Below are 11,364 nucleotides of genomic sequence, written 5' to 3'. Positions count from 1 at the left end.
ATTCCATTCTTGATGCTAGTAGCTTCATCGGTTATGATGAGTGTCGGCGCTACACCTCCCATTGCCTTCAGGAAGGTCTCAAACAACCAGACATATGACTCGGTCTTCTCATTTAGTAAGAACGCAGCACCAAAGAACACACTTTGTAAATGATGATTAACTCCCGTAAATGGTGCAAAGATCATGTCATACTGATTAGTAGTATATGTAGAATCAAAGGACACCACACTACCGAAATGTTTGTAGTTCTTCCTGCTTGTGGCATCTGCCCAGAACACATACATCAACTTTCCTTCAGCATTGACAACAAAATCATAGAAAAATGCTGAATTAACTTCCTGCTTTCTAGCTAGCTGGGCCACAAACATTTGAGCATCTGCATTCCTAATTTTTAATCTGAGGTCACGGTAGTAGTTTTGCAAGTCCCTTTTCATGCATCCAGCATTCGCAAATCCACCCTAGCTGACGTGTAGGAGCCTGTATGCCTGGCAGGTGCCTATGCTTGCTTTGCTGCATGTGTACAATGTGTTCTTTGCCCTCTCGCTAACTCACCGATTTGATCTGATCAAATGACGCTTATCAGGTGACACAAGACCATGACTGTGGTGCTCGACCCATGATTCTAGCTTGTAGGTATCATTAGCACATAACTTCACAAAGATGTGTGCATCACAACCACACCTTGTGTCCGTGTTCTTACGCCTCTTCTTTGATGGATCGTCAATTTTGTTACCATCTTCAAACTTGAATCCTTGTCTATTATACATGTATCGTTTAGTGCGAACTACCTCATTTTCTAACTTCTTCTGTTGCCCAATACGAACTCCAAAACCAGATTGATGTGCATAAGATTTGTAGAACTCCTCCACGGCCTTCAATCCTTCAAACGTCATCCCCACTTTAGGCTTCAAATCATCTTCACATTCAGGTATAAAGGACGAGCACTGCAACATAAACAATGAATCAATATGCACTTACATGTACAAATAAGTAAAATGAATACGCCTGTGTTCGGTGATATCAATTGACTTACACAGAGAGGAACACTTGCTTTCTTTATGGGTGTGTTAAAGCCTTCCTCGTTCATGTGAATCTGCCACATATTTGTAGATCCCATTGCTGCACCTGCACCAACAGATACATGATAAGCCTTTAGAACTAACCAGGAAACCGACACACAATTTGAGAGAAATACATCCCAATATGGATTTAGCTCAACGCTAACTGACAGACCTGGCCACTAATATTCAAATGACAATAAGTGTACAATATTACAGACCCTCGACAATGTAGATATATGTGCAGGTAAAATCTAGACCAGCGATTCCCAACTCTGTTTCATTCAGGATACATTTTGTACAACTCTGTTTCACTACCAAACTAGCATAATCTCGAACGTAAATATGCGTTAAATCGATGTACATCCCATTAAGTTCAATCACAACATATCCACCACAGAAACCTATGTTTGCATCAAGTTAACGGGAATTAAGTTTTGAAAAGTGATTTGGTTCATTGTTTTTCCCAATAATAAGTAGTGGATCAATGCAGAGCATTGTTTTTCCTAATATAATGCTCCTGAAGACCTGAAGCGAAGTGATCTGCTTTCAGCAGGAACAGGGCACCGCAAGGCAAGGGGCAGAAGAGATGGATTTGGGATGTTGTATTAACCTGTGCGTGTACGCGTGCAGCCAGGATCCAGTCTTCTGCAAGTTTAGAGCATACGAGAGTTCTTCGTCTCTAGCCGCAGGCCACCGCCATGGTGATCGGGAACGTGGGTTTTGCACGTCTGGTCTCTGGAGGGGTGCCCTTACAAATCTGCACAATTAACTTACGGCCGTCCAGGACCGGAGGCCGGCGGCTTAGTGCAAAAATTCCTACGACTGAGCAAACACATAGGATTTAAATCGGATGACTCGGAACGAGAGGATACAGGGGTGCACGAAGATGCCGATTCATAAGATACGACGCCCCATTCCAGAAGCAGCGCAGGAGCAAAACCCAGCCCTCTCGATGCGGTTGCGGAGGCTGGACGCCGGGGCCCGCCATCCCACCCCCCGCTCCGTCCATAAAACCCCCCGCACCCTTCCGCCCTTGCATCCATCCATTTCCCTTCCGCTCTTCTCTTCTCTTTTCTTCTCTTCACCAACCGCAGAGGCCGAGAACAAGCACGGCCCACCTCCTCTCCGCCCCCCGCGCCGCCGTCGGAGCGCTCGCGCACGGCCTCCCGACCGCCGCGACCAAGGCGGCCTCCTCGCTCCTTGTCGTCTGCCTGGCTGGCCGCAGGGCCGAGGCCGTCGCGCTGGCGCTCAAGGCCGCCACTGGAGGCACCCTGCAGGCCACCAACGGAGGCGGCCGCGGGCTCCCGTTCCGCGCGTCGTTCGTCGTGCGCGCCGCCAAGGGCTCCGACGACGACGGCCACATCGTACCCGAAGGCAACGACGACAAGGACGCGGGCGGTGTGATCTTCGTCGTCCCCGCCGGCAGCGACGACATGGACGCCGACGCCGTGGTCCTCACCGGCGGCGAGGAGGAGAAGGACCGGGTGGTCGTCACGGGCGGCGAGGAGGACAAGGACCGCGTCGTCATCACCGGCGGTCAGGAGGACAAGGACCACGTCGTCGTCACAGGCGGCCCGGAGGACAAGGACCGCGTCGTCGTCACCGGCGGCGAGGAGGAGAAAGCTGGCGAGCTCTACCGCTTCGGCAACCGGGAGGTGTTCATCCCAGAGGTACGTTTCGAGCTCTCGGGCCACCTGCACTGCACCATGCAAGGTCCAACGGTTGGGGGACGATCGATCGATATATTTGTTTCGGCTCGGTTGACGGCTCGACGCACCCGCGGCGGCTGCCGTGAACGTCCCTCCCCCGCCGCCAGCCGGGTGGATCGACTCGCTCGATCCAGCGGGTGCGGTTACGAACTAGCGTAAGTAATAATCGGTATGCGTGCCTGCAGATGACCCTGTACGAGCTGGTGATGATCTGCCACGAGGAGACGGGTCGGCTGCTGAACCGGGCGCGTCCGCCGCTCGACAAGCTCCATGGCCTCGACATCCTCAACGAATCGCACCACCTGATCAAGGAGGAGATGCGCAAGCTGGAGACGCAGGACGTCCCCGTCCCCGTCCCCGGAGGAGGCCGCCGCGTCGCCCACCTCATGGTCGGGCTGCACCTCCGCGTCGTCGCCTGGGCCGGCAACATCGACGGTGTCAAGCCCCACCACTACCTGCCGGGCTTCCTCACGACCGGACAGCGCTACCGCCTCCCTAGCAAGAAGAAGCGCACTGGCACGCTCATGGAGCTGCTACTCTACTCCATGATGATGGCGTCGAACGCTATCAATCCATTCCTCCCTGAGCAGGTCTTCGATTTCACCGACTACCCGTAAGAGCGCAAGCAGATGTTGGTTTTATTCAGAGTTCAGACTACTAGCTAGCAGTATTCCATCGTCCTAAGTAGCATCTTTTGTTTGCTTGAGCTCCATTATTCCGAGACTACCAGTAGTATGTACTCCCTGTTAAGATTGAGGTGATAGATACTTCTCATGATCAGCAACATTCGGCTTGTTACAGCTCTGCTTTCTTTACCTTGCTTGTATTTGGTGCCCCTCTGATAATTGCCCCTTGGAGAATCAATTTGATTTTGATGCATTGCAGCATGAGTGTGTCTCTGCATTGACAATCTATTTTTACTTAGTAGGTTGCCAGATTCTATATCTTGCCTGTATCATCATGTTTACCTGGTTAGACATATGGTCTACACATTTCTAAATGTGTTAGGATCAGCTGACTTCTAAAAGATTTCCTACAGTACTGGTTTGCACTTGGGAACTCTTTTCATGTTTTCGAATCGTCATGCTATTCGGGCAAAGAAAAATCCACATTAGCTCTATTTTTTTCTGTCTCTCATTCATTCTATGGATGTTTTATACAATTGGTTTTACTTATGTGTCAATGAAATCAGATAGGGAAACTAGCCGTGTATAATTTTTTTTGCCAGTAGCCGTGTATAAGTTGAGTGATCATATTTTTACTGATGTTGTAATGGTTAAATTAGGATATTATATTACGCATTCATGCTTATTTCCATGCCAGTATTTCATCGTTTTAGTAGCATGGTTGTTAACTTGAGCTCCATTATCCTGAGACAACCAGGATCAGCAACATTTCAGCTTGTTACAGCTTTGCTTTCATTACCTTGGTTGTCTTTGTGCCCCTCGATAATTGCCCCTTGGATAATCAATTTTATTTTGATGCATTGCAGCATGAGTGTCTCTGCATTAACGGTCTATTTTTTGCTTATCTCTTGGTTGTGTTGGTATGCCTCTGATAATTGCCCCTTTGGAGAATCAATTCGATGTTGATGCATTCTAGCATGTGTGTCTCTGTATGCTTTGTAAGTTGCCAGATTCTATATGTGCTTGTATCATCATGTTTACCTGGTCAGAGTCAGACATGTTCTAGCCATTTGTAAAGGTGCTAGGATCAGGTGACTTCTAAAGATGGCACACTGTACTTGTTTGCATTTGGGAACTCTGTTCATCGTGCTATTCCAGCAAAACAAAAATCGACATTAGCTCCAATCTTTTTTGCCTCTCATTCATTCTACTGATGTTTTATACAATTAGTTTTACTTATGTGTCAGTGAAGTCATAATTTTAGAGACCATATTTGAACTGATATGGTAATGGTGAAATTAGGACATTATGCATTTGTGCTTATTTCCATGTGTACGCCCATATTATGATTATGTTCTCATTCGGTAGGCAAGAATCCAGATACATGAAAAATGGGGACATAAGGCCTTGTACAATGGGAGGTGCTTAGGGGAATAAATCAGACTTTTCTTAAGCACCGATGCTTATTTGTACAGGGTAGACGCTTAACTAAGCGTCTCTCCTGTAGAAATAGGCACCGGTGCTTCAGAAAATCTCGGTTTATTTTTCTAAGTACCCCTCTAAGCATCTCCCATTGTACAAGGCCTAAAGAATGCACCAGCAGTCTAGGCCACAGAAAAAACAGGTCTAAAAGTCGCCAAAATTTGTGAAATGGATTTTTGGCATAAAGATAGGTCACATGCATCTACCATGCTACAGAATTTTGGATCCAAACTTTGTAAACAAAAAAAAAGACACAGAAGGTTTTGAATAGTACTCATCGTTTTAGTAGCATCATTGGTAGCTTGAGGCTTGAGCCCCATTATTCTGAGACTACCAGTAGTACTCCCTTCGGTCCTTTTTAGTTTGCATATAAGATTTGTCTGAAGTCAAACCTCGTAAATTTGACCAAGTTTATAGAAAAAAATACAAACATTTAGAATGTGAAATCAACAATATTAGATGCGTCATGACTTTACTTTTCATATTGTATAAATTTAACATTATAGATGTTAATATTATTTCATATAAATATGGTCAAATTTTACGAAGTTTGACTTCAGACAATCCTTATATGCAGAGTAAAAAGGACCGGAGGGAGTATATGGCTTCCTGTTAAGATTGAGGTAATAGTTCTCATTATCAGCAAGTTTCAGCTTGTTATAGCAGCCTTGCTTTCATTACCTTGGTTATGTTGGTGTGCCTCTCTGGTAATTGCCCCCTTGGAGAATCAATTTGATTTTGATGCGGACTGAACATGTGTCTGTCCAGGTGCTTCCCCTCCCCCTCCCACGAGATGCTCCCGCGAGCGCCCTCGGGGGGATCCCTAGCCGCCGCCCCCAACCCTCCCCTTCGGCCTTCTCCCCCCTCGCCGCCGCCCCGAATCGCCGCCGGGCAAAGCCTGGCCGGCGGTGGGGTCATCCCTCCCCTTTCTCGCGGATCCTCGGCGGCGCGGGACGGCTGCCGCTGGAGGCGCCGGGCTACGGCGGGGCCTGGTGGAACTGCTCCGAGTGCGCGTGGTGGCGGCGGTTCGGCGGCCCTGTGGGGCCTCGGTGTGGCACGACGGCTGCCAGGTGGTGCGTGCGTGGGTGCGGATAGGCAGCGTTGGGCGGCGGATCTGAAGCCAGGCGACGCGAACTGCGGGCGGCGTGGGCGGCGGCTGGGGTCCGGCTTTGGGCTCCCGGCGGCGGTGAATAGTTCTTCCCATCGCAGGCGTGCGGCGGGTCTACTCGAGCGATGGCGGTTTTGGCAGCGGCACAGCCCCAGGTGGTGACGGAGCGGTGGCGCGGCCACTTGGTGGTGGGCTGGCGGCGGCGCCCTCCCGGCCCATATTTGGGCCATTTGGGGCCCCATCTGGGTCTGGGCGGCCCTAGCTCGGCCCTCGGCCGTGACGGCTTGTGCAGGGGGTTGTGGAGACGGTGGCACGCCTACTGCAGCGCGGCCACGGGAGCTTCACGAGCGATTTCAAGCTCGGTCGGGCCTTCGTGCCTGGTGTGCTCCTCTTGCTGTGTCCGGTCGGTGACCACCGATGGCGGTGGAGGTGGTTCCCTCCCGCGTGGCAGCGGACTCTACCGCTCCTTGTTCCCGGCAGCTTCCTCTGAAACCGTTGGCCCCGCTTCGATCCCCATGGAGAGATGGCGGTGGTGGCTCCAAGACCGTGGTGGCGCATGTTGGATGGGCGACGAGTTTGGTGGAACATGACGGATCGGTCGGGGTGGTGTATGTGTGGTGGACGGGAGAAATCCATGTCGGCTTGGCCGGCACCGACGCAGCGACGCCCGTGGGCGCCATCGTTCCTTCCTGAAGGGCGTCGAGTATCCCCCTCACCCACTCCCTCTCACGTACCGAGGGAAACCCTAGGACCTGTCCGGGCAGCAGCGTCGTCATCGTCGCATTTCTTCTTGAAGGTGTTTCTTGGTATGTGTGGGTCCAATGCGCTAGGAGTGGTGGATTTCTTCGGAGGGCCCAACGGTTGCGGATTATCGTTGTTTTCGATGATCCAACTGTGCTGTCATTCCTTTCTTTTGTGTTTTCTCTTCTGTTTCTTTTGGGCGTGTCTGTGCTGCTTCCGCCCCAGCACCTATCGTTGGATGTATCGGTCAGTTACTTTGGTGTAACACCCCGGATGTAACTTTCCCAATTTGTACTCCAACTCTTGCCGTTTTCGGCGTTAAGTTATTTTATTTTCTCGGGTTCGGGTCTTTGTCTCCGTGTGTTGTTATCGTTGTCATGCATCTCATATCATGTCATCATGTGCATCGCATTTGCATACGTGTTCATCTCATGCATTCGAGCATTTTTCCCGTTGTCCGTTTTGCATTCCGGCGCTCCGTTCTCCTCCGGTGGTCATTTCTAGCTTTCTTTCGTGTGTGGGGATTAAACATTTACGGATTGAACCAAGACTTGCCAAGCGGCCTTGGTTTACTACCGGTAGACCGCCTGTCAAGTTTCGTATCATTTGGACTTCGGTTGATACTCCAACGGTTAACCGAGGAACCGAAAAGGCCTCGTGTGTGTTGCAGCCCAACACCCTTCCAATTTGGCCCAAAACCCACCTAAACCTGCTCCATCATCTAGATCGTTCGATCACGATCGCGTGGCCGAAAACCGCACCTCATTTGGACTCTCCTAGCTCCCTCTATGCCTATATAAAGGCCTCTCCCCGAAATTCCGGATCCCCCTCGTCCAAAACCCTAAAAATTCGTCTCCGCGCCGGCCGGACACGTCCGTCCGGGCCGGACGCTTCCGCCGCCGCCAACCGGGAGCTGCCACGTGGAGCCTCCGGACCACATCCTCCTGAGCCGGCGCCGCGCCCCGCCGCCTCCGCCGCAAGCTCCGCCGCCCCACCATCGTCGCCCCGCTGCCGCAGTTCGCCGGCGACCGCGGCCACCATCGCCGCCCCGGGCCCGCGCCCCTCGCCGCCCCTCGGGTCCCGCGCCCGGCCGCGCCTCCCCGGATCCCTTCTCCGGCGAGTACCTCATCGCCGGATCTCCTCTCCGGCGAGCTCTCCTTGCGACTCCGGCGAGAATCCGGCCGACCTCGGATTGCGTGCCCCGATCCAGATCTGGAAATATTAGGGTTGACCCCCTTTTTTCCCTAAGTCCCTAATCCATGTGCTCATGTTCGTCATGCTATATCTTTGCATCCGTAGCTCCGTTTTGGGCATATAGCATATCAAAATGTTCATCTCAGAGAGTACATCATTTCATTCCATTGCATCATTTTTATTTGAGTTTATCTTGATGCCCGAAATGCTGTTAGAAGAGGGCTATTGAGATATTTGTCAGATCTGCTACTCCATTTAGGTTTATGTCATTTTTGCCATGATTATTGTGTGCATGATATGGCCTGATGCTCTACATATAATTTGCTAAGGGCTTTGTCATCTTTCCAGAGGTGCAACCCATGTATTTTTGTGATGTGTGTGGTGACTAGCACAAGCTTGCCAAGTGAGGCACTTGGTAATGCTGATTTCAGAGACTTAGCATTTCCACTAAGTCCTTGAGCTGTTTATCTCATGTTGTCATATGTTCATGTTGTTTCCGAGTGATACGTGCCTCTTTTGAGGATGATCAGTAAGGATGTTTTATTAATCTTGTAGTGCTCTATCTATCCATGTCTTTGTTTGCAATTTTGGAGCACCTTAGCTTGAGTCAATCGAGCTCTACTTTTGCTACTTTGTGAATCCGGGCAGATTGTCAACTTGTTTGCAATTTTGCCGATGATGTTGTAGTCGATACGTGCATGCTATGCTATTGTTCTTGCCATGTCTGGCTTGTATTTTGTGTGTTCTTGATAGATGTATGCTTAGCTTTTCATGACTTACACCGTAGTGAGTGCATCGAGCTTGTAAACATGCCTACTTGAGTTATATTTCAGCATGTGCCAGTTTTCACCAACTCTCAAAACTGATTGTGCTTTTGCTATGTTCACCTCCTTGCTAATGTGTTTTCTGATCCCTTTTGGCTCAATGTCACTAAGGGAATTTTGTTAAGATTTTTGAGAAGCTCCATGCCATGTTTTACTTTGCCTTGTTCAGATCCTGTAGCATGTAGTTTTGTTGCTCCGAAGAGTGCTACCTGATCTGAAATTCCAGACAAGTGTTAATTTCACTAAGTCTGAGATCTGTTTACCATATGCATTTTTGCCATGCTTGTTTGAACCTGTTAATGGATGAATTGGCCGTAGCTCAGTGCTAGACTTTTGTTAAGCATATTGAATGCATCCCTGCCATGTATTTTGTTGCCATGTTTGGGTGCTGTAGCATGTTCATCTCATTGCATTTAGATGGCTACTTGCTGTAAATGGCAGACCGATGTCATATTTGAATCGCTTGCCATTTCCAAACCGTAACTCCGATTCCGGCGTTCTTTATATCGTTTTCAAGCGATTTCATCTCATCTTTCCAGTGGCACACTTGGATTACCAAGTTGAGGCCAGGTTCATGCATTCCCTGTCACATCTTGCATATGCATCCGCATCGCATCCCGCATAGCATGTCATCATTGCATCTTATTGTTTGATCCTTGCACGTGGTTGATTGTGTCCTTGTTGCTTGTTTGTCTTGTTTGGGTAGAGCAGGGAGACGAGTTCGATAACGAGGAGCCCATTGAGTTTGCTTTCGAGGATCCAGTCAACTCTGACAACTTTGCAGGCAAGATGATCATACCCTCGAAATCACTACTATCTTTGCTATGCTAGATTGCTCGCTCTTTTGCTATGCCAATGCTACGATGCCTACCATTTGCTTTCAAGCCTCCTAAATTGCCATGTCAAACCTCTAACCCACCTTGTCCTAGCAAACCGTTGATTGGCTATGTTACCGCTTTGCTCAGCCCCTCTTATAGCGTTGCTAGTTGCAGGTGAAGATTGAAGGTCGTTCCTTGTTGGAACATTTATTACTTGTTGGGATATCATTATATTATCTTATTATCTTAATGCATCTATATACTTGGTAAAGGGTGGAAGGCTTGGCCTCTCGCCTAGTGTTTTGTTCCACTCTTGCCGCCCTAGTTTCCGTCATATCGGTGTTATGTTTCCGGATTTTGCGTTCCATACGCGGTTGGGTTATAATGGGAACCCCTTGATAGTTCTCCTTGATTAAAGCTTTTCCAGCAATGCCCAACCTTGGTTTTACCATTTTCCACCTAGCCTCCTTTTCCCTTGGGTTTCCGGAGCCCGAGGGTCATCTTATTTAAACCCCCCCGGGCTAGTGCTCCTCTGAGTGTTGGTCCAACTCGTCAGCCCCCGGTGGCTACCAGGGGCAACTCTGGGCTGGCCTACCGGAAGTTTAGACAATCTGAGTGTGCCCTGAGAAAGAGATATGTGCAGCTCCTATCGGGATTTGTCGGCACATTCGGGCGGTGTTGCTGGTCTTGTTTTAACCTGTTGAAGTGTCTTGAAGAACCGAGGTACCGAGTCTGATCGGAACGTCTCGGGAGGAGGTCTATTCCTTCGTTGACCGTGAGAGCTTGTCATGGGCTAAGTTGGGACTCCCCTGCAAGGTTTTGAACTTTCAAAAGCCGTGCCCGCGATTATGGGCAGATGGGAATTTGTTAATGTCCGGTTGTAGATAACTTGACCCTTAACTTAATTAAAATGAATCAACTGAGTGTGTTACCGTGATGGCCTCTTCTCGGCGGAGTCCGGGAAGTGGACACGGTGTTGGAGTAATGCTTGCGCAGGTTGTTCTCTAGTTTCTCGCTCGCGCTTTGCCTCCTCTTCTCGCTCTCTTTTGCGAACAGGATAGCCACCATATATGCTAGTCGCTTGCTGCAGCTCCACTTATATTTACCTTGCTTTACCTATAAGCTTAAATAGTCTTGATTGCGAGGGTGCGAGATTGCTGAGTCCCTGTGGCTCACATATTACTATTACACCAGATGCAGGGCCTGATGATTCCGCTCCAGGTGACGCGCTCGAGGTCAAGTGGGAGTTCGACGAGGACTCTCAACGTTACTATGTTTCCTTTCCTGACGATCAGTAGTGGTGCCCAGTTGGGGGTGATCGGGACCGTGTCGCATGTTGGGTTATCTTTCATTTTGGCGCCGTAGTCGGGCCATGAGTGTTTGGATGATGTAATGTTATTTATGTACCTTGATTGACGTGGCGAGTGTAAGCCAACTATGTTATCTCCCCTTTATTATTATATTACATGGGATGTGTAAAGATTACCTTACTTGCGACATATGCCTTCAATGCGATTATGTCTCTAAGTCGTGCCTCAACACGTGGGAGCTATAGTCGCATCGAGGGTGTTACAAGTTGGTATCAGAGCCTTCCCCGACCTTAGGAGCCCCATTGCTTGATCGTTTTTAGCGGCCGAGTTGTGTCTAGAAAAAATGTTTTGAGTCATTTAGGAATTATATATCGGAGAGTTTAGGAATTCTTTTTACTTCCAGTCTCCTCATCGCTCTGGTAAGGCATCCTGACGTAGAGTTTTGACTTTTCACTTCTCAAATTTCACTAATTTTTTTAGGATCACGCGGG

The 11,364-nt window shown here is 49.3% G+C and overlaps 1 protein-coding gene across 1 annotated transcript in view; it reads left to right on the top strand.

The window, feature by feature from the left end:
* The first annotated feature begins 1,647 nt into the window (after nucleotides 1-1,647).
* LOC125507533 overlaps nucleotides 1,648-11,364 on the top strand; it is a 27,065-nt gene continuing 17,348 nt past the window's right edge. Inside the window, exons 1-2 of the mRNA XM_048672086.1 lie at nucleotides 1,648-1,762; nucleotides 2,028-2,731. Of these exons, the coding sequence (XP_048528043.1) occupies nucleotides 1,648-1,762; nucleotides 2,028-2,731 (819 nt within the window). The remainder of the gene's footprint in view (nucleotides 1,763-2,027; nucleotides 2,732-11,364) is intronic.

This window comes from Triticum urartu, chromosome 5, assembly GCF_003073215.2.
Source record: "Triticum urartu cultivar G1812 chromosome 5, Tu2.1, whole genome shotgun sequence".
NCBI lineage: Eukaryota > Viridiplantae > Streptophyta > Magnoliopsida > Poales > Poaceae > Triticum > Triticum urartu.
This window is presented reverse-complemented; position numbering and strand designations above follow the sequence as displayed.